General features: G+C 36.6%; 1 protein-coding gene and 1 long non-coding RNA gene across 2 annotated transcripts in view; one reads left to right on the plus strand and one right to left on the minus strand.

Annotated features, from left to right (window-relative positions):
• HMGCLL1 (3-hydroxy-3-methylglutaryl-CoA lyase like 1) overlaps positions 1 to 24,630 on the minus strand; it is a 145,215-nt gene that overhangs the window by 105,613 nt on the left and 14,972 nt on the right. The window contains 2 exon segments of the mRNA XM_063632830.1: positions 1,562 to 1,669; positions 1,992 to 2,072. Of these exon segments, the coding sequence (XP_063488900.1) occupies positions 1,562 to 1,669; positions 1,992 to 2,072 (189 nt within the window).
• LOC134735738 (uncharacterized) lies at positions 4,011 to 20,390 on the plus strand. Its single transcript, XR_010119155.1, has 3 exons — positions 4,011 to 4,151; positions 19,517 to 19,634; positions 20,132 to 20,390. It is a non-coding gene; the product is annotated as an uncharacterized lncRNA (long non-coding RNA).

Consider the following 24,630-nt stretch of genomic DNA (forward strand, 5'->3'; position numbering starts at 1 on the left):
TATTTAATGAGGGCCTAGATCACTAATGTATCAATGAGACTGAAAAGAAGACACAAGTATAGGCCATACTGAAGAAGAAGACATTTCGTAAATCAGTAACTGTTATGGACTGAATGTTTGCACCTCCTCAAAATTAATATGTTGAAATCCTAACCTGTGATGTGATTATATTAAAAAGAAGGATCTTTGGGAGATAACTAGGTGATGGGGGTGGAGCTCTCATGAATGACATTAGTAACATGATAAGGAGAGACATGAGTGTGCTCCCTGTCTCTGCTCTCCACCATATGAAGATAGAATTAGAAGGTGGCCATCTGCAAATAAGGAAGTGGGTGTTCACCAGACACTGGATCTGCCAGCACCTAAATGTTGGACTTCCAAGCCTCCATAACTGTGAGAAATAGTTCTCCTGCTGTGTAAGTCACCCAGTCTATGCTATTCTGTTATAGTATCCCTAACTGACTATAACAGTAACTGGATACAAAGTCAGCTCTTAAAATCCAGGATTTTATAGGAAAGATTTGCACTCCTGGCATAAAGCAGGATGGACAATGAGTTTGATTTTAACCGAATGAGATTGAGGTGGAGATGGTACATCCACCTGAAGCTTATCAGGGAAGACAGCACTAGAAATGCAAATTTGTCATTCTCATAGAAGTGACTGTTCGTGTTGGAAAGACAGCCAAAGGAGAGAGGATAGGCAGAGAAAAGCACTGAAAACAGAATCTTAGGGGAACCTTAAACTAAGAGGTCATGAAAGATGTCAGAAATGACAGAGAAAGAGCAATTGGGGAAATAACTGATTCATTAGAATAGAGAATAATGGAAACTAAGGAAATGATATCAGGAGTAGTCAGTGAAACTAAGTGCTGTGGAGAAATTAAGGGATCCAAAGACTGAGAACAGACACTGGATTAGGAAGAGAGCGAGTTTTACTGGTTGCTAATTACTAGTGATGTTTCAAAGATCAGAGTCAAGTCTCAGAAGTAATGACTGCTGCCACATGCCTGAAAACCCTAGAGAAAGCTCTCTCATCATCTTTCAAGGCAAAATTCTAGATGACTCTCTGCTTTATCTTTAATGATATATTTGATGACATACCCCTGTAGCAAATACAAGTGTCAAAAAAAGCAAAGTAAAAGGAGTATGTGTCTCCATTTCTCACTCTTTAATATGGGATTCTAGAAGGAAGCTATCAGCCTACTTATTATCATTTGCCTCTAACAGACAAAATGACTAATGCATTTGGAGACGTGCACATTATTTAGAAAGTCAGCCATAAAATGATAAAGAAAGGTCAGACCCCCTAAAATGCTATTTAACAGCCTTGTCCCCTATTCATTATATCGAACCATACTCACACAGGCTTAGTATAAAGTTCTAAGTAACTTGTAGGACTTCATCAAAGGGTTTTTATTTAATCATATCACAGTCCACAGGCTAATATTTTGTAAGAATATGGAAAATTAGTAATTATATCAAGTTAATATCACAGTATTTACCAAATAATTTTTGGTGAAGTTGAATTAGGATCTAATTAAGAAATTGTGGATTTACATACCTGTGGTACCCATCTGGAAGACACAAAGCTAGTCACTTCTATTACAGACAAGCCAGTTTGGGAAAGTCGATTGATAAATTCAATTTTTATATCTGTAGGAACTATAACCTATGAAAACAAAAATATTTTATAAGTAAATTGTATAGGTTCTATTGAAGCAGAAACAGAAAATTACTTCCTAAGTCAAAGTGAGTATTATTTGTAATTTATAAATTCAAGTAGCATTGAGAAAAAATATATAATCACATAACATATGAAATCCATGTAAATCTTTACAATCTTTTTTTTTTTTTTTTTGAGACGGAGTCTCCCTCTGTCACCCAGGCTGGAGTGCAGTGGCGCGATCTCGGCTCACTGCAAGCTCCGCCTCTCTACAATCTTAAATCTATTAATATTTAGACAGCATTTGAAGTAAATGATGTAAAACTACCTTTTCATTCTGCAATCCATCCCTAGGCCCAACTTCTACTATTTTAACAAACTCAGGGAGTCCAGATAACTGGGATGTTTCCTGAAATGCAAAACATAAGAACAAGAAAATGTAACTTTTAGATTGTTACACTTGCTTATTTGAAAAGTTAAACAATTGCACTTTGTTATACTCTTACCCCAGAGAATTAAAATACTGAAAAATCAATACAATGATATCATGAAAATGCACTATTTATATTACTTGCAACATGATGTATTTTTTCCTTATAACCAAGTGATATTTAGTCTAGTTATGATGAAAATTCAAAAGATTAATTTATAAAATATAATTGAAGAATAATTGATCTACTCAGGACGTAAAAAGCAAATCTGTTGGGTGAGTCTGCATATGACGATAAACTAATTACTGTTAGAGTTCATTTAAAAATTACATGTTGACCAGGCACAGTGGCTCACCCCTGTAATCCCAACACACTGGGAGGCTGAGGTGGGCGGATCATGAGGTCAGGAGTTTCAGACCAGCCTGGCCAACATAGTGTAACCCTGTACCTACTAAAAATACAAGAAATTAACTGGGCATGGTGACAGGTGCCTATAATCCCAGCCACTTGGGAGGCTGAGGCAGGAGAATCAGTTGAACCAGGAGGCGGAGGTTGCAGTGAGCTGAGATCATGCCATTGCACCCCAGCCTGGGCGATAGTGCGAAACTCCGTCTCAAAAAAAAAAAAAAAAAATATATATATATATATATATATATATATATATATATATATACATACATACATACATATCCCAGCGCTTTGGAAGGCCAAGGCATATGCTTGAGCCCAGGAGTTTGAGACCAGCCGGGGCAACATAGTGAAACCTCATCTCTCTTAAAAAAAAAAAAATACAAAACTTAGTCAGCCATGGTGGGGGTGCTGCATCCTAAAGTCCCAGCTACTCTACTTGGAAGGCTGAGGTGGGAAGATTGCTTGAGTCCAGGAGATCAAGGCTGCAGTGAGCAGTGATTATGCCACTGCGTTCCAGCCTGGGTGACACAATAAGACCCTGTCTAAATAAATAAATAACTCTTTAAGTTAAAAGACTATTTCTACTTCCATGAAGAGGTATACAGGATGCCACCCTCTATACCTTGAACTTGAATATGAATTTGGTTTGGGAATTGGGCCCAGAAAACTGAGGCTAGAAAAGACAATGTGCTGCTTATTTTTTCTCTAGGTCACACAGCACAGTTACCACCTAAGTGTCGCTCCCTGAAAGACAGACCCATCCCTAGTGGAACCTATACCACAATAACCCACTGGGAGCAGCCTAGCTCCAGCCAAATGTAACAAACCCCTTGTTCTACCTTTTGCTAAAATCTGAGATGGTAAATGGTCTGGTTTCTGAAACCTCTGCCCCTAGACTAGGTACTATGGATCTAGTTTAGAAGATATATTTGCCTTCTAAATATGCCCATTTAGAAGGCTGTTATTTAAAATTGGGGGAAAATTTAACAGCCTTTGAAATTGTATATTGCAGTTAAAGCCAGAAGCATACTCCATCTTTTCAGACTGTACCAACATAGTCTCTTGGTACCTCTGAGCCGAGTTAAGTTTGGGTAACCCATTATCAAGTTCTTTAAGTGGATAGTTGACAGAATCTGTACTTCAAAAGTTTCTGTTTGTTTGTTTTTGCCTTTTATCAGGAATGATGAATTCAAGCCAACCAGTTTATATTGTCACACTCTGTCCTTGTAAAAATTACAGCATACATGGGTAAGGTGGCTGTTTTGAATGCAGAACCAAATTCAAGTCTGTGGAACAAAAAATATTCAAAGGCCATTTTTAGGGTCCAGAGCTGTTATTGGTTTTATCAGTATTCTGAGCTATCAGCAAAAGAGCCCAGATGGTCCCCATTACAATGTTTACAGACCACTCTCTACAATGTCCATGAAATTAGTCAATTCAATAAGCAGAAAAAGCAACCTAGAAGAAAAATGATTTTCTTTTCTGCATTTTCTGTGCAGGTTGTGATGCATGAAGTTAACTTGAGAGAGTGGAGGGATGACAGGAAGGCCTAGGGTTCCTCAGCTTTAGACTCCATTTGGATGACAACATGAAATCATGCCTGATTTACAAGATGTCTACAATTTCAACCGAACAATAAATACAAGGTATGACATGGGAAGGTGAAGTAAATAAGAAAAGCTCTCTCCTCTTTCTTATTACCTCTAGTCTTCAGTTGGCAAAAAACAAAACTAGGCAATCCTAAGCCATGTGGTCTCATTATCACTGATTGTTTCTTGAAACTGCATTTCAACAACAATTAGCTTGGCACATGCATGGCAGAAGAGTTCTCTTTTACTCAATGACAATGTTTGCCAAAAAAAAAAAAAAAAAAAAGAAGAAAAAAAAAAGGTACGTAGTGTTTTTTAAGGTAATAACCATATGCCTCCTGAATACAATTGAAGAACTGAGGACCTTTCTTTGCATCAATGTATTGTAGCTGGCATTATTAACAAGTAATCTGAAGAAATCAAACCACTGATTATTAACAATTATGGCCATTTCAGTCAAAGCAGAATATGTGTTCATTTGATACTGTTTTTGATTACTCTTCAATCTAATGTTAGTATTTAGTCTTTCTAGACTATCTGAATTAAGCCAGTGACAGAAGTGACAGAAGAAATTATCCAATATGATCAACAGGTAATTATTGAGCACAGTCCATATGTCATGCATTGGGCTGGGGCTGGTATATGCCAAGGTAGACCCAGTAATAAACAGTCCAATTCTACGTAAGTGTAAGATAGAAGGTAAGGAACAGCATGTACTGGGGAATATCTGGGGAGAAGTATGTTCCGGTGGGGAAATAATGAGCTTATTTTTGAATTATTGAATTCCACATGCTAGTATAACATTTAGTTGGATTTGCCTACTAGGCATTGCTTGTGCATATCTAAGGTTATTAGAAAAAAAAAGTCAATACACAGATAGTAATGCTCAGGAAGAGATTAAAGATCAGTAAAAGAGAGCTCTTAAATCACATATAGTCAACAAGTATGAAAGGCAACCCGTTTAAAAATGAGAAACTAGAGAAGGACCAGGTAACACCAGCACATGCAGTGGGTCACACTGCAGGAGCTGCACTTGGGGAACCTCAGAATTTCACAATGGGCTGCAGGCATACCTGCCCTTTGCCTTAGAGAGAGATACTATCTCTCTTTCTATGGCTGTTTGCTAGACAAACATTCCTGAAAAGGTATTCTCAAAGAAAGGCACTCAGTGCCTTGCTAATAAAACATGCAGATATGCAAGGGTTCCATAAAAATTGTTTCTCAATACTATTATTACCTCCATTAATACCCAATTATTTTCTTATTGATCATCCAAGATTCAATTTGTCATCTACTCAAGAGACTTCTGACTTCCACAGATGGAATTAAGTCATTTCATTTCTATATTTTCATAACATTTTGTAGAAGCCTATTTTAAAGCATATCTATGAGTACTTCTTTGCTTGCCTGCTTCTCCTTTTTTGATTAAAACCCTCAGAGTTATCACAATGGATACATAGTAAGCACTTGATCAATGTTTGTTAAATGAATGACTAAATGAATGAATAAATTCACATCTAAAATTTAGACAAGTAAAATTGACCTTTCTTTTAGCTAACACATGCTAAGTAACATTATTATAGCTATTGGGTATAGGAGGTGAATCAGTCAACCAAAACTCCTGCCCATAACTAGCTTACATTTTAGTGCTATAGAGACCTGGAAGCAACTGTGAGGCAGGGATGGGGAGGGACACTTTTCTTACACACTGAATATATGAAAATTAACGAATGACTTGTAAGTTACAAGGAATTATGTTGCATTTTAATGTAGCCTGGAGAAGTTAGAAACATACTTCTTAAACAGGCCAATAGTCTAAAATTTATTTTTACAGCATTTAACGTCCTACATTACAGAGCTCAGTGTATCCTGTTTAATGTGCAGTATAGTATATGATACCAGCGAAAAAACAAAAGATGTTTTATCCAGAGTGAATGTTGCAAAAGGCTATGTTTTATGGCTGAGTGTATGCCCACGTTTGGCATCAGATTTCTAATGGTTCACTTTCATAGAGTAACAATAAAAGAAACACTATCTTGAATTTATATGTTACTTTACTTTTCCAAAGAACTTTTCTATCTACGTTTCATCTGTGAAGCTACTCTGTGAGGTAGGCAGACCTGAAAGAGATTAAATGACTTCCTAAGTTTACCCAGCTAAGCTCCCTGGCTCTTATTCTAGTTTTCTTTAGGTTAAGATTAAATACATCACCGATTATTGAGTTATGGTTGAAGAAAATAATGAATCATTCTTTTATACAGAACATAAGTAATGTGCTTCACTCACATTTTTCAATATTACATAAAATTAAATGGAAGGCATATTTTGATTGGGATTTCTCTGAAATCTTTAGAGTGTGTGTGGGTGTATGCCAGTGTGTGTATGCTTGTGTGTAACACACACGTTTCTCCGCAGTAATAATGGATGACTTCTATATATACAATCAACCCTTCTAATAGTGATAGATATGATTGCTTATTAGTCACCCTACAAGTACTGCTTTTTTTTCCCTAGGAAAATAACTTCATCTATAGTAGAAATTTCTAGACAGATTTGCTTATGTTTCATGCACTTCATTTCTTGAGGAGTACTTCTTGTGTAAATAAGGTCTTTACGAATATTGAAATATTCTGTTTCATAGCCAGTATTCCCAAGAACTGCTATAATGTTCCAATCAAATGTTCCCATTACACAAATGAGAGGGCTGAATCAGGAAATTGTGTGACTTTCTTTCAAAATTAAATTAGGCTTTTTAAGGGGGCATTAGAAATCAGCTTTTCCAAGAAAATCTATTTTTGTTGTCTCATTTGAAATATGCACATGGTGCATTTCGTGGTAATGTTAAACTCTCCACATTCTGCTGTTTATTGCTTCTTAGATATTAATTTCTGTTTTAATCAAATATAATGAGAAATTCAGACTATTATCATTTATATAGCAAATATCCATAGAAACCTTGATCCTCCAGAACAATCAAAAGACATTTCTCTTCCTGGGTATCTCTCTAGAATGGAAGGCTGACTCAACAAAGCTGACAGTGAAACTGTTCTTTCAGAATACCTATGTGCCAGTGTTGATTCACAGGCAATCTTTGGCAGGTTAATAAGAATTTATTTGTAACCATGTAAAAATAAGTTGGTAATGTACCATTATGTCATCTAAGACTCAAAAACAATATGTCTTTGTTTACTAAATCCAAAAGTAAAGGAAGGTATCTGCTTACTTTTTAGCAGTTTTTGGACAGCCAGAAGAGAAGTGGAGAGTTGTGCTATACTTTGTTTTCAACAGCCTTCAGTAAAAGCTTTAGGAGAGATTGAAAACAAGCTCTAGAAATAATAAAAGCCCTCTCTGTATATGTATCCTAATATTAACTCTTGGAACTCAATGGAAAATCAGTACAGAGTCAGTGTAGACATACAGCATAAATAAATACAAGTTTCTCCTGGAAATATATACATTTCATGAACACTTGAATCAATCAAGAGTAGTTACAAAAAAGCAAAAGAAGATTATACAAGGGGCATTTGCCACATGTGACAGATTGAAATGTAGTAGAAAGATGGACAAGAGAAGATCACCTAAAATTGTTTATTCTAATTTTTAAAATGAGGTTTTTAGCATCTTTACCATATGTGTTCACTTACTAGTTAAATAAATTCAATTTTTCTTAAAGTAGCTTGAGCTGGCCGGGCGCGGTGGCTCACGCTTGTAATCCCAGCACTTTGGGAGGCCGAGGCGGGCGGATCACGAGGTCAGATTGAGACCACGGTGAAACCCCGTCTCTACTAAAAATACAAAAAATTAGCAGGGCGTGGTGGCGGGCGCCTGTAGTCCCAGCTACTCGGAGAGGCTGAGGCAGGAAAATGGCGTGAACCCGGGAGGCGGAGCTTGTAGTGAGCCGAGATCACGCCACTGCACTCCAGCCTGGGCGACAGAGCGAGACTCCGTCTCAAAAAAAAAAAAAAGTAGCTTGAGCAATAGATGCAGCCAGGTGTTTACTATTCATCAATTATTGTTTTAATATAAAACAACTATATCATGAATAAAACAAACTATGAAAGATGAAAATAGAAAATATAAGTAGATTAAAATAAGTAATAGTAAGTAGATTAGAGAATATCAATAGAGAAAATGGAGAATATTAAGTTTATTAAACATAGATAGTAATAAAATGTAGAAAAAACAAAAATGAGACAAAGTACAGGTAAGAAGAAAAAAATCAAAGAAATCAAGAATAGGAATTTTTAATGCAAGAATTTAATAAAGCATTAAAATAATTCAAAACAGAAAAACTTCTATGAATTGATAGAGCATGAGATGCTGTAAACATGATAATGCTTCTTTAAATGGTGGCTGTTATTTACATTATTTTAATAAAATTATTCATTCTTGTATTCATGGCAACTTAACATTGAAACAAAATAAACTATGAAAAATAGCCAACATGACCTATAGGTGTTTCATTGCAATTACAAACATTATTGCTATATTGAAGGTTAAGATAGTAATAAAAGTGTTGCTTTGAAAATCAAAAGGAAATGTTTGACTTCCAATATTTTATATAGAAAATTTCCTCTCCTTAGTGTCTTCACCAACAAAATTTGTTTGATCTCACATTCTCCCATCTTGCTGTCAGTCCCAAAATTTATTTTGAAAACTACTAAAATTGTTTTTGCCTTCTGCAAATACAGAAGTGTGTGTGTGTGTGTGTGTGTGTGTGTGTGTGTGTATTTGGTAAAGCTTAATTTTCTGGGATAAAATTGTGATATGCCAAGTTTCCTCATGGAAATATTTTCTGGGATGATACATTTCTGAAAACTGTGGTTTATAATAGAAAACGAAACTATTCATATTAAGCCAGTTATACCAGCAGCATGTCCTGATAGCCACAAAGTTGAAGGAAACTACTGAAATGCATAAATTGCCAGAGTTTTCAAGTCAAACTCCTAAGATGGCATAGCAGTGTGTTAGCTGAGGACATTTGGTTTAATATTTGGCTAAGAAGACCTAATTCATCATTCTAAATAGTTATTCAAATTGGGGCTGTTGTTATTTACAAAAAGCAATCAAATTTCATTACACATTTTTTTTTGTTATGCCATGTTAGTTATATAACAATGTGAAGTTGGCAAATCACATCAGTGATGTGCTGTGAGTTTTCGGCTTTATAATACACTCTATTAAGCACAGTAAGACTACTCCGTCATCCACACAGTCATCGACCCAAATCCATTCAAAGTTCAAATAAAATTTTTGAGACATTAATGAAGCTTCCATCAAAATACAGCTTTATGTAATGTTTCTTTTCTGATTGGCAAAAATAAAAATGAGCATTTGCATGATTACAGACACACAACAAAAATTCTCAGAAAACAACAATCTATGGTTCCTTATACTTCTTGATACGTGAACAGTGTTTTATATTTGTTGGAGATGAATTATTGAGTGCTAAAGGTGGCAGAAGGGGTTGAGAAAAATGTTACCGTATCTTAATGAAGTTAGGTGAAATCTATACCTTTGGAAATTTTTATTTCTGATTAATAGACTATAGCGGATGTTGTGAGATGCTGCTCAGGTACTCCTAGGGTGGAGGAATTCTCAGAAACTGAAGTTTTGGCAGCTGATGGCATTTCACTGGGCCTCTTTTCTGTAATTGCCCTCAGCTACAGCACCACTTTATCCCAGGTCATGCCCCCATCCCAATTGGAAGGGCCATACCAGCTCCTGGGATTCCTGTGTGACTCACTGAAGCCTCTGTTGTGAGTACATCATAGTTCAACTCATTCTTCTACCTAGTTTTATATCCTTTACTTCCCCACAGTTATTGAATCCAACGGCAATAACATCCTGCAAACAAATCCCTGTCCAGGAGACTGTTCCCAGGGAACCAGACCTAAGAAAATTAGTGCCAGGAGTGAGCTGAGGAAGTGGTCTCTAAAATGGGATTTGGGAGCTAGATGAGTTGCTGGTTAATTTTCAGTTATTTCATATTCTTCGAAGTAGGTGGGATATTGCTACTCCCTGGTAACCTGCAGCAGTATAATTATTAACATATTCACTAGTTCTCATTCAGGACAATTTTGCACCCCAAGGGACATCTGGCAATGTCTGGAGAAATTTTTGGTTGTCAAAATTGCTGGGCACTACTGGCATCTAGCAGGGTAAAAATTTTACAATGCACAAGACAGGACTCCACAACAAAGAAGACATCCAAAATCCATAGTGTTAAGGTTAAGCCATCCTGACCTATACAATAAAAATTAATGAAGGATATAATTCATCAATTAGCTTTGGTTAGCTGCTTCAATGTAAAAGTCATGATCCCTTGCCTAGTCTATACATCGTAGCCAATTTTCAGACCAAAAAAAAAAAAAAAAAAAAATACAAACCACAACAACTGACTGAAGAAGCAGCCAGCAGCCAGATGTTTATGATGAGGACCTTGTAATACTAAGAGAACTATATAAAGTAATTCATATAATCTTTCCCCAAAGAGATCTATAGCCATTCATTTGAGTAAATTTACACTGGGTAAAGAAGAATACCAAAAATTTCAGATTCTTGGATACAAGGTTCAATATGACAATGATACTTGGAGACCCAAAGTATCATTATATCCCCCTTGTTAAAATGAGAAATACAAGGGCCACATAATAAGTGGAGTCCTGGGTCCTTATTCCCCGTGGTTATTTCTCAGTCCCTGAGTATATAATTGGAAATAACATATTTAGTATTAGGAACAGCCCTTCCTGCATATTAGTTCCTTGACTTGTAATGTAAGAGCTATTGTAACAAGGAAGGGCAAGTAGAAGCTTCTGAAATCTCTCCCTCCTCTCCTTCAGCTGAAATAGTAAAAAAATAAAAAGAAGAGGAAGGGGAAGGAGGGAGAGGAGAAGAAGAAAGCATATTAGGAGAACCAGCAGAGATTATTACCATCCTCAAGAATCTAAAGAAAGTAAAAGATATAGGGGTGATGGCCTCATCAGGAACTCCCCTAATCGCCAGGACAGCCTCTACCCAAACCAGAAAGATGTTATGATTTTGGAAGATGACATTAAGCTACCATAAATAAACCCCAATTGTAGCTTCTGTCCCAGTTGCAGTATTTTTGCAAAACCAAATTTACACTGCCTTATTTAAATGGTATGCAGCCTCCAATGGATGAATGCTTTCTTTTCTATACCTGAAAGAAAAAACAGCATTAAAATTCCAATTTGCTTGGGACAGACAAGAGTAGATTTTATAGAATTCTCTCAGTGCTATATTCACTCACCTATTGTCTGTCATAATATATTTCAAAGGGACCTGAAATAGCTGGACATTCTGCAGAACATCACATTGATCCACTGTATCAAGACCAATCAAAGTTCTAACTATATGAAAGGAAACTCAATTAAAATGAATTAATGAATTATAAAAGTAATTTAAGGGGCCTTTTAAAAAAATGCAGGGATCCAAAAACAAACACACACAAAAAAGAAAAATGATTGCTGAATACTCATTACAGAATCTAAAGTGTCAAATAGACAACCCTATACTGATCTATCTCTTTAGGGCATATACATGTAGCACAGAGATTTAAAATCCTAAACATGAATGCTACCAGTCCTCCATTTCAGACTTGGGGCAGACAATAGTAATTCAATATGGCAGTTTTTCACAATGAGTACAGGTGCATCTGCTAGACCTTCTCAACAGAGCCACCTACTCCAGTATCTGCTATCCAGCTAGAAACTACTACCTAAATTCAGGTATCTACCATCAATGATTGACTCTACTCTGCAAGAAAAAATCCATTTTCCATCCCTGGTATAGTGAAAAATTCTATTACTACTCTGTACCTCATTTACTCATCTATAAAAAATGGAGGTTACAATAGCTAAAAAGAGTTGTGGCAAAGCCACACATAGTGCTGTATGTATATATGTGATGACCATTATACAAATAATAGGTACAGAAAACTATTTTTTGTTCATTTATTCATCCACTTACTATTGACTGGACCTTTAACATGTGTAATACCCTGTGCTAGAATTTGGTCAGAGAAAGCCTATGTGGATACAGAGATTAATTTTGAAGGAGATACCCTAGTTAAAATATTCCTAAAATAAATCATTAGTTTATTTAGCAGCTGTGTTTCCAATAGCTCTACTGAAGCAAATCTTAGAAAGGTTTTAAAAATGATGGTATAGGTCAGTTGTGGTGGTTCACACCTGTAATCCCAGCAATTTGGGAGGCCAAGGCGGGCGGATCACCTGAGGTCAAGAGTTTAAGACCCAACCTGGCTAACATGGTGCAACCCTGTTTCTACTAAAAATACAAAAAATTAGCTGGTCATGGTGGCATGTGCCTGTAATCCCAGCTACTCAGGAGGCTTAGGCAGGAGAATCACTTGAACCCAGGAGGAGGAGGTTGCAGTGAGCTGAGATCGCGCCATTGCACTCCAGCTTGGGCAAAAAGAGCAAAACTCCATCTCTCTCTTTCTCTCTCTCTCTCTCTCCATATATATATATATGTACACACACACACACACATATATATACATATATATACACACACACGTATATATGTATATGTATATACATGTATTTACATATATACGTGTGTGTGTGTGTGTGTGTGTGTGTAATTAGCTGGGCATGGTGGTGCATGCCTGTAATCCCAGCTACTTGGGAGGCTGAGGCAGGAGAATTGCTTGAACCCAGGAGGCGGAGGTTGTGGTGAGTCGAAATCGGGCCACCGAACTCCAGCCTGGGTGACAGAGGGAGACTCTGTCTCCAAAGAAAAAAAAAAATGATGGTATAGTAGGGCATCCAGACTGGTGATGAAAAACTCTATAGACAAACAACCTGGCTCTATCATATACTGATGAGAAAACATGAGAAAATAATGTAGTCTTCCTCATTCTCCTCTGTTAAAAGTGGGAATACTAATAGCATTTAGCCCATAAGTCTGTTTTAAGGATTAAATGAGAATGTGTATACAAGGCATTTAGCACGGTGTTTAATGAAGAATTAATACTTCATCAACGTTTGTCGCTTCCCTTTTGTAAGCCTAACTTGAAGACATGGGACATATTTTTCTGATATTTTGCAAAAACGGTAACTTAAATTATTCCATTGATCATTTTAAAATATAACTACTTGTTTAAAATTTGCAGTGAAAGGAATCATTGTTGATAGTAGAGCAGATTACCTTACACAGTTCTTGCCACAATCAAAATAATACCTGGAAATTATTCAAGTTTTTTCAGCAAGGAGCTCAAAACACTTTGGAGACATTATCCCATTTTGGAACCTGCCAACATTTTTATCCACCTCCAGTGCTGACAACATCAACTCCACCCATCCTGTTCCACTTGGCAATGTCAACATCAGTTTGAACCTTTGAGAGGCAACAGAGGGGCACTCACTTCAACATGAGGATAAATGAGAGCTCGTATTCAAAACCTGGCTCAATAATGCCATAAGTGAATACAGGCGGCACAGCTAGTTACTTGTTAGAAATGTTTTTGTGGAAAAAATACTAATGTAAAAAGCAAATTAAATACATTAATAATTCTGATTGGCATCATACGCTTAGAGGCAAGAGTATCAAAAAAGTCCTATCTTCTTCACAAGCTAGGCTTTAACTTCTTCTTTCACCCCAGGGAGTTTCTTTGTAACTTCAAAACATAGTTTTGGGGTGTAAAAGATCTAAATTTTTTTAATGCAGATCCTCTTGCAGAATACGGAGCTGGCAGATGAATAGTTAGACATTCACATCACAGGATAAGGTTTGAGTTCACCTACACCCTCAAGCAAAAGAGACTTCACGATTCCTTTAAGCATCCCAATTATTCATTTAGCCATCATTCTTGGGGTACATTAGTGATTCTAATTGCCACTATAGTTAATGCAATGAAAAAAACTTGACCTCAAAATGTATCAGAATTTTCAGAAACCATAATATTTGGGACATTCAAATTATAAGGGCAATGAAATATGCTGAGAACAATCCAAGCAGTAGAGGGGGACTTAGGCATTTTGAGGAAGCTATGCCAATACACAGGACCCCTTTAGGCACCATGGCCAGGGAAGGGGTCCTACTTGCCCAGGTTTAAGGGGTTTGTTCTAAAACTGATACTTAATCCATTCCTCTACATTCTGTTCCCCAACAGACTTCCTGTTCTTTGGAAATACACATGAACTCATCTTTGATTCCTCTCTTCTTCTCACACCCTATATCAGATCTATCAGCAGATCATATTCTATCTTTAAAATAATTATTTCTTACTTGGATAACTGCAAGAACATTATAAGCAATCTCTCTACTTCCACTCTTGCCACCTCCTCTGCAAGGCGGAAAGCAGCCTTCCTAGCACTTTGAAAACATCAACTAAATCACATCACTTCTCTGTTCAATATCCTCTATAACTTTCCATTTCCCTCAGAGAAAAATCCAAAGTCTTTGCCACAGCCCTGGAGGCTCCCGTGAACTTACATCTTACCACCTTTCTTATGCCTTCTCCCACTCACCCTTTGCCTCTGTTGAAGCCACACTGAATTATTTGCCATTTCTTGAACACCTGAGCATTTGCATTTGCCCCTGTTGGACTGTTCTTCCCCTACATGTGTCTGTGGTTCACTTCCTCACTGCCTACAGGGGCTCTGCTCCTTAAAAATACTCCATAAAATATCAAAAAGTCAACAACAATAATCCCACAACAAAAAGGAAACTCCACTCTCTACTCCCCTTGCTCTTTATTATGCTTCTAGCACTCATCATTAGCATGTTATATATGCAACTATTTGTCTGTCTATTTCCTGTATCTTCTCTTCAACTAAGAGCCCTTTGAGGGTTCTTAATTTTGTTAGGTTCACTGCTGTGTCCCAATCTTTAGAACTGAGCCTGGTGTATAGCACACACTCAGTAAACACTTATGGAATAAATAAATGGGTATAATTCACCCAATCAGATTTCAAAGAAGTGATGAACTTTTTGTCAGCCACTTAATGAAGGATGTTCATATTCATATTATGGCTTTGAAAACTAACAAGAATTCACTATACATGGTGTGCCCTGATACTCTGGGGAAGACAAGTAGAATCATTATTTGCGTGTTAGTTATTCAAGGAAGCCTTCACAAACACTCGGAATGGGAGCTGCATCTGGTGAGGAAATGTCGACAAAAAGGAAGGCTGAATGCCTGGATCACTGCTCTTTTAAACTGTAGGTCCCATGGTCTAAAGGAATACATATGTTTCTGTTGTGGGGGTTCTTTCGGGCAGGATGAGGTAGAGGTGAACATTTCCATTGGCATTACTGGCCATAATAAAGATTTTTGACCCTGAAGGCCAGTATGCAGGATCTTTGAGGGGGTTCCCTAAACTGGAAGGAGAAAAATTGCAATAATTGCTAGCAGCATCAACTTACCAAAGGCCCAATGGAGTTCTGTGACTATTGATAAGCTATTAAAAAGCTCATCAAATCATTACTTTATTTGATGAGACCTGGCAGACAGCAGTAAACAGGACACACAAAAGTCCCTGTCTTCACAAACTTACAGACAATAGCAAAAAATAATAATAATTAAAATATATAGTATAAGTGTTATAAAAACAAAGAAATCAAGTAAAGAGGAGAGGAACTAAGGGAATAAGAAATAGGTTGCCATTGTGTGTAAGAATTGTGTTTTGAGCAAAGAATAAAATGAAGTAAGTGGTGGGGATGGGTGCAAAGCTATACAGACGTCCTGGGGAACAGCCTTCTATTCAAGGGGACAGCCAGCACAATGTTCTGTGAGTTGATTGAGGGACATGTGCCCAGGGTGTTAACTGTTCTAGCAAGAACCAGAAGACCAGTGTTAGATGGAGAAGAGTGAGCAAGGAGTAGGGAAATAGCAAATTGGTACTGGAAGTGTAAAGAGGGCCTGGGTAAAGATTTTTGTTCCCAGGCAGATGGAAAGCCACTAGAGAGTGGGCTTGGCAGCAGGGGGATGATATGATCTGAGGTACATTGGACTGCGCTCACTCTGGGATTTTATAGAGAATAGACTGAAAATGCCAGGGCAAAAACCAGGAGACTAAAAATTAGGAGTTCATAGAAATAATCCAGATGAGAGATGACAGCCGATTGGATTAGGATCTTTTGGGTACGAGGGCCAAGTGGAGACGCTGAGAGTACATTAACTTTTCACCCTGACAAAATAAGTCTCCTGACTCCCAGGCTGGGCAGGGCAGATGCATACTTTACATCTTGATTTCCCCTGGAAGTTTGATGTAAAATGCATAGAAAGTCGGAATACTTATGAGAGGGAAATAGTCCCAAATGTAATAGAAAGTAAAGTAAATTGTTAAATGTATTCAAAACCTGCTTCTCAGTTAAACACTTTCCTCCCTTCCCCCAGAATACTACTAAATATTTTCCTAGAAGCTTTGTCACAAAAGTTAGATTCAATCACCCTAATGATACCAATATTTTGCTCTCTCCATTTTACTCCCAAGAACCCCCAAACTGAGAATTCATCTACAGATACCAATTTATATTACATAGTCTTACACGAAGATTTATTCGTATATTTTTCCAGCCACTAAGCTTTAAAGTATATGGTTGTCTTTAATCTGATCCTACTTAAGGGGATGAGCCTTTAAGCCAGACACTAACTTATTCTGTCTTCCTGCCTGTAACATCTAACATCAGGCTGGTGCGCCACAAAATAACCGCACTTCAGGTTGCCTGGCAGCGCGTCTGTGCTCCTGGGCGGTGCTTGCCATCAGCAACCCCAGCTCTGCTCTCAGCCATATCTAGTTTGCTTCTCACTCACTGACCCCTCACTTGGCTTCGCTTTCTAACACACTGACCTTTGCTAGCCCCGATTCTAATTAAAACTTGTATATTTTTTCTTTAGGGCTCTGTACCCAGCTGATGAGGTTACTATTTGCTTTATCATACTTTCCTTTCCAGGTGGCCTATTTCATTTTAGAGACACCATATTTTGAACCCCAGAGGTGTCTCTAATGTTGGGAATGTGAGCAGGCTGGTGAGGGGTGGTCTGGGGCCACTGAATTTCTAATCCTTCTTAAATCACATCATGTGTGTATTTGCTCATTCCATGTAAACCTAAATCTAGCCCTGCTTAAATGTTTTCCGTATACAAGAGGGAAAGGGGTTAGCAATAAATTATGTTGCCTGTATAAAGTACAGCTGGTGCCCGTACTGTACTTAAAAGTGCTTCATGTACTTGCAGGCTGTGCCTAATTTGTTCCACAACCTTCTATCCTCAAGCTGAACAAGTGAGAAACAGGATACTTAGATAAAAGTTTAGGTCTAGGTCTGTCTAAAATACTGGTGCCTTACTCAGGTTTGGTTGAAAACTAGCTACAGAACCCTGTCATGCTTCAGGCTCCATTTAAATGGAGAAAGGGAATTAGGAAAGGTCAGCCAAATGATTAAAGCACATCTTATAGGTAGGACAAGCAAGGCTAAAACATACTGGAAATGCATAACCAGAAGGATAGAAAACTAACATGCAAATTTATAACTTAAATGTGCAAAGGGTTACCCTACTAGGTTAATGTTTCTGTCAAATTTTATTTAACATAGGATTAAATTTAAACTATAGGTTGAAGATGAAAGCTTCTTAAAGTGAGGGCCATTCAATACTTGTGGGTTATTGTTAGATGAATGCATCATCACTTTTTAAAAGTAAGGTGGTTATACATCTCTGTTTGTTTGAGGTGGTCCTGGTTTATACCTGTTTTCGGAGGGTAATTAATCCTATCCCCATATTCTCTCATATGGTCCTTGTTTGGACCATAAGTTACTTGATTGTCCCACTTAAATTTACTATATAAATTTACTCTGAAAGAATACAGACTTAATGATTTTACACTTCCCTTCCAGATCTATCAGAATCCATAGCTTTCACAGTGACAGAACAAAATCACTGTACCTGGCTCTGTTTCTAGATCTCAGTCCTTCCATGTGAATATGATGACCAATAACAATCACAAATAAGCAGAGCCACTGCTCCAAGAATCCCTTAATCCCATACGTGGGCCATCCTGGAGACTGAGCTTTTTCCACTTTCTTTTCCAGAGGGTAAGCTCTGGGCAAACATGCGAAAAAGGAACTTTGTTTTCAACCGTGCTTCCCCAAGAGCTGCTCCTTGGCTCTTTAAAACAATTTTCTTTCTATCCCTTAATGGTTCCACCATGACCAGAAGTATCCAAACTGCTTCTCCTTCCAAATCTCAATACAATTTATCTAACCTTGTTTATAATCTGTCAGGACTATGGTTTTGGTTATCTAAACCCGATTTTCACCCCAAGGTAGCCATTTTGGGAAGGGAGGCATTTCCGTACCTTTCATTTAGCAATGGATCCAACCCTAAGACACATTTTAGCAGACACATTTTGACTTCTCAGAGGCACTTAATGAAACCATCACCCTAAGGGAACGCCACTCTAAAGAGACAGACAAGCAGCAAGGCTGGACAGGAGGAGAGTTATTGAAATACAATACAAGCCAGAGAGTTATTGAAATACAATTAAATGAGACTTTTTGTTCCCGCCAAAAAAGTCCACAAAAACGTTTTGCTCCCCTAAGTTGTAGTGTAGAGCAAATACTACAAATATAGTCCTTTATTTAATTTGCCCGCATTTGTTTGTTTCTAAATGTGCCCAATTAGCTTAACATTTCCTTATAATCAAGAAAAAGAGGAGCCTTCTTAGAGATTTGACCAGAAGGTTAAGTCTATCTGGCAGAGACTACTGTGAACATAAATAGGTAAAATTCTGCTGCCATCCCCACATCTGAGTGTGACCATTGAAGTTCTTTCTGGACAATGGAGTGAAGCAAAGTCATGTTACTTTCTGAGTGAAGTGGTAGGAAGTGGATGTGTCCTCCCATGGTCTCTTTTCCCAGAGAAATGGAAATGACCTAGAGGAGAGCAGGGGCCCAAGGAGGAGCATGGGTCCTGGAATGACCAGATCATTCACACTGGACTTGAGCAAAAATTCACCTGCAATTATGATAAGCCACAGAGAATACGCAGTTGTGTGTTACAGAGTTTAGACATACTGGCTAATTAAATCTAATTCTTCAATGTGCAGAGATGGAATCTTGTGTTTGCAAAATCTCCATACATTTAAATTAAACGACCTCTGAGGGATGATTATGAAGTAGGACAGGGGCTAGAGAAGAACACTGGCTTCCATAATGCTGCCTTACCTTTCTCTGTAATTTCTCACTTTTCCAGATGCCCAAATGTCTGGCATCAAGAAGAAAAGGATATATTCAGAGTTAAACTTCATTTTGTTTTTAAAATAAACATGAACCTTTAAGGAAAAAATAAACTACTTCTTATATCATCTAAACATAGAGCTTTGTTAATATATACATTCATTCCTGTATTCACTAATTCATTCGTTCATTCACAGTTGAGAGTGGAAAGTGTCATTGGGCAAGATAAATGAGCCAGAAGACATGATTGTTCATGAGAAGAGTAAAACAAAATTTTTGTTCAAAGTAACTTAAATCAACATTGCTGCAGTATAAGTAAGTTATCAAACTTCTAAAGCAAAACCACTCACTTGATCAAAGCCTTGGATTTCCATTTCCAAAGGCCAGCATTTTCTTAGGACTTTAAAGTAGGGCCAATATAACTAGAGCAAAACTATAAAGGTGTAATAGCAGGATGTCTTTGCAACTCTAGGAAATGATGTCCAGTGGCTCTGAATAACTAAACATCATCACTGTCCTTTACTATTCCAGAAAAATACTTTCCAGTATGTTCTGTATTACGTGAATCTCATGTTCTGTTTCATGTGATAACTATAAGCTGTTCTGTCCAAATTCCAATTTCAGTTTTTTATAAGTTCAGCTGTGATCTGTAGTTCATTCTGTTAAGTCTTTTCCATAATCCCTCCGTTCCATATTATATATACACCTTCAGTGCTTCCTTCCCTCCCTCACATCCTAACACCTTCATTTAATCGCCTCTTAATCATTTGCCTGAAAAGTAAACCTTCCAGTCACTTATTGTTTCCTTCCAGATGCTGCTGTTGAATGACTCCCCATGGGCTTCACCTAACATTCCGTCTATGTTCATTTGGCTGTGCAGACTGTGATTCCAGCACACCAAAGCTTTTAAGCTCTTTCTTTCCAAGAAAACTCATAGCTAACACCATTATTTCCTCACAAAAACAGCTAACATCTGCAGACTGAAACACCAAAACAAAGAAAAAAATGTGCACACTTCTGCTAAACTTGGATGCAAACTTTATCAGCCATCTTAGACAATAAATCAATGTTTTTCTTTTCAATTTCTAGTAAAGAATAAACCACAGTGGTTGATTTCAATTTCCCCTCAAAGGAATACTTAACAAACAGGTTATAAGTGAACTAAGCCTCTATTTGGAAAACTAATCTCTAACACAATTCATCAGGTTGGTCAATTATGTTTAATTTTATTCTGTATATTAACAGTTCATTTCAGCAGCATTATTTAGTCAATTCACTAAAATATCCCAACATACTATATATTATAAACAAATAGTATGTAATGTTTATCAAAATTATTTCTTCCCAGAAGATTCTCATATTAATAACAACTTGAAATATATCTAAACTACATTATCTTACAAAAATCATCTTGAAAACTTTGATCCTTTTCATCCTACAATCTCAGGAAATTTAGATTCCTTATCTAAAAGAAGGAAATAAGGGCCCTACAAGTAAAACTGAGAAAAGAAACCCAACCTGCTAATTCCCAGCTGTTTGCTATATAGATCATAAGGCCCTTCAGCCATGGACTTTCATAGATCAGTGGTTCTCAAACTTTAATGTGCATATGAATCCCCTGTAGAACCTGTTAAAGCCATTTCCTGGGATCGCTCTCCAGAGATTATAATTCATTAGGTTAGACTGGGTCCATGAATTTGCATTTCTAACCAGCTCACAGATGATGGTGATGCTGTCGATCCAAGGAGCACTATTTGAAAACCATAGATCTCACTTAAAAGCCAACTTAAAAAAGGTATATGATTATGGTTAAATAAGTTTATCATCAGCTGTAAAATTGATTTAAACAATTCTTCTATCAGTATAATGCAGCACATATAAAAATTTAGATTCCAATTTTTATATTATTATCCATTCTAATTCCAAAGTTTGAAGAGCATTTTCTAATTTCTTCTTTCATTTTATTTCATTTCATTTCATACCACTCTTTGATTTTTGAGTGAAAATGATTTATCTTTCTTCACTTGGACCATTCCAGGTAGGTCTTCTCAGCATACAGTAAACTAAATGATGGAAGAAATTATAAACTATAACATAAATATTCTCAAATAAGTCTATAAATTTCCTTACAAAATTCATAAGTCATTTTAAATTTCTGGTAAAAAACAAACCACAGTGGTTGATTTCAACTTCCCCTCAAAGGAATAGTTAACAAACAGGTTATAAGTGAACTAAGCCTCTAATGTAGTTTATAGATTTCCTTCTTTTAGGTGAGGAACCCAAATTTCCTGAGATTGTAGGATGAAAAGGATCAAAGTTTTCAAGATGATTTTTGTAAGATAATGTAGTTTAGATATATTCCAAGTTGTTATTAATATGAGAATCTTCTGGGAAGTAATAATTTTGATAAACATTACATACTATTTGTTTAGAATATATAGTGTGTTGGGATAATTTAGTTGATTGACTAAATTTAAATTTTTCTATCCTTCTTTAAATTTCCAGTGGTATTTTAGAAGTACCAGTACATGTATTACAGGGCACTGAAAGAAACACACAGAGAGACATTATTTTTAACGCTGAGTACTTCGAAAAAAATGAGAGATGATTGTTCAGTAAAGGCCTCAACATCTATTGCCACCACCAGATGCCCTGCCCTGGAAGGGTTTCCTTTCAGTTCTTGTGGAGAGAAAACATTGAAACATCAACAGCTGACTTACATGGATTTTGTCCAGTAATAGTAAGACTACGTTTTACTGTCCAAAGCTACTTAAGAAATTTAGAAACTTAAAATGGTCACTGGGAAACTTACTTGAGATACTGTTTTACAGTCACAAGGACACTCAAAGACAAGAGTAGAACAGGCTAAGCGATCAACTACAAGGCTGATGAAACAGTGCAGGATAGTGGAGATTCTACTCTATCAATGCTTTCTCATATATACCCAATTTTCAGTGGTTTGTTCGGTTCTCATTATACCAATCTCATACACAAATGTCCTCAGTTGCTAAAGTTCCTAATTTCTCTTTGGCCAACTCATTACTTCCCCTTGAGAGCTCTAATTCCAAGAAAAAAAAATGCTTTGATATACTACCATTTACCCAACAATAGTAAATATGTCCATATATTATGTAGATTCATATACATAAACCTACATACATAAAGACACATTCATATACTCACAAATATATTTGGATATGGATCGTGTCAATTTCAGGGATATGTGTATATGCACACACATGGTGATATATAAAAACATATTTACAAAACAAGTCTATAAGCAATAAATGTTTGCTCTTATGAAAATTATAACAACTAAATTTTATAAACACTTGGAAAGTATTCAAATGTTTAGCTGATAACCGATAAATTATAAATTAGTGATCTAAGAAGTATTGGCATGTGCTTGGGTGGCAAGGGGTGGGAGGAATTAAAGCCAAAATGTAAAAAATTAAACATACACCCTATAGACAAAATATAATTATGTTCTGCTGCAATGGCAGTCCAGATAGAAAAACTGCGTAAGAGATGCCCAGTTTTTTTGGTTTTCAATTCCTATGATTTCTATTGTATATGGAAATTCTATATTTTATTGATTATGCATAAATTTAATTTTTCACACTTATTTTTCACTCCTGGGAATTAGTGAAATATCATTATTTTATGGTATAATTCAGCCCATTTTAAATATTTTAAACTTTGTGAAAGTGTTCTCAGCATTCACTTTCTTCTGTCCCTGCTGATTAATAGTAAACGTTTCCAAGCACACTATGAATCTAAAGACAGAAGACAGTTTTCACCTATAGTTTGAATAATCAAAGAACCTGATACCAAAGTTTACATACGGCTGCATCAAAACTAGCTAAATAAGAGTTCATACAAAATTAATGACAAAGATCATATTTTAATTCTCCTTTCAAACAGTTTGAGAAGTTGTTAGGCTTCTCCTATTCTCACCTTTAGTAAAAGAGGGAGAGGTGCCATCAAATATGATGGGGCTCAGGGCTTCCTGAGAGGTCCATGGTGCAGCATGAGCATCACAGACTGAAGCTCCTTCGGAGAGGAGGAATGAGGAGCTGTTGAAACAACGCATTGAAAACTTCTGGCTACCTCAGCATTCAGCACGTGCAGCAGTTTTTTGAAATGCTAAGCAGAAATGGAAAGGCAGCAAAGCCTCATGAAAGTGCATTCAGTGATAGCATAAGTTCAAGTGTTTGGTCACAGTGTGACTGGCTCTGGGTTCCTGAGACTCCTCATTTCCTAAATGAAAATATAATGAAGCTCTTATCTTACGGGTGGGGTTGTGGGTATGAGGACAACTGCCTTGTCATTATTTTTTTCATACATTATCTTTTTCATTCTCTGATCAATCATGTACAATTTGTTGCATTATCTTTACTTTTATGTTTCTTGTGAAGACGATGGAAAATTATTGTTTTATATGTCTCAATTCATATCTTATTAACCAAGATTTTCATTAACCTCAAAATAGCACCTCAGCATCTTTTAGGTGACTGAGGTTTTCTTATTACATTTATTGCATTATACCCTACACACTATGGCTTCAGATGGTCTCATAAACAAGACTAAATATTCAGTGGTTTGAAGCAAAGTAAATATATTTCCCAACAGACGTTATCCAAGAATTTTCATTATGTACATGAAATTTACATTACACAATATTTGGTATAAATGCAGTAATACATTTTAAATAAATTTGATCTTTTTGATGACTTTGAGTCAACTGTACATGTTTTGAGTTTGAGCTACTTTCTAAAGAACTAAGGAAGGATCTGTGTATCAGAAATAGCCTATAAAGCTTACAAGAATTTGGTGGTGTGGCACATACAGAACAAAAGGAGAAGGTCATGAAAATTTTCAAAAAAAAAAAAAACAGTATAGAATAACTTTACAGAGTCTGAATAACCTGTCTCTGAGAGAAAAGTGATTCATTCAGGTTTTTCCACCTCAGCCTGTGAATGTTGAGTCTCAACATAAATTAATGATGGAAGTTGAGCTACTTCATCCTAAGCATTTGTAACAAAGTACAATTTGTTTCCTTAAAGTGATAGATTAATCTAGAACTTGACTAATATATTAAAAGAAAAAAGTTATCTTCCAATGAGTACTAGATAAATAATTGTATTATTATAACCTAAGTTCCTACTAGTCAATAGACTGACATTATGCAGTGAAAAAAATTCAGGCTTTGGTACCTAGTGTAGGTTAAAGTCCAGTACTTCTACCAGGTGAGTGGCCTAGAGTGGGTTTTATTAACTCTCTGAGCCTCCATTTCCTTATATTGAAAGTG

The sequence above is a fragment of the Symphalangus syndactylus genome, chromosome 23 (genome assembly GCF_028878055.3).
Source record: "Symphalangus syndactylus isolate Jambi chromosome 23, NHGRI_mSymSyn1-v2.1_pri, whole genome shotgun sequence".
In the NCBI taxonomy this organism is placed as follows: Eukaryota; Metazoa; Chordata; class Mammalia; order Primates; family Hylobatidae; genus Symphalangus; species Symphalangus syndactylus.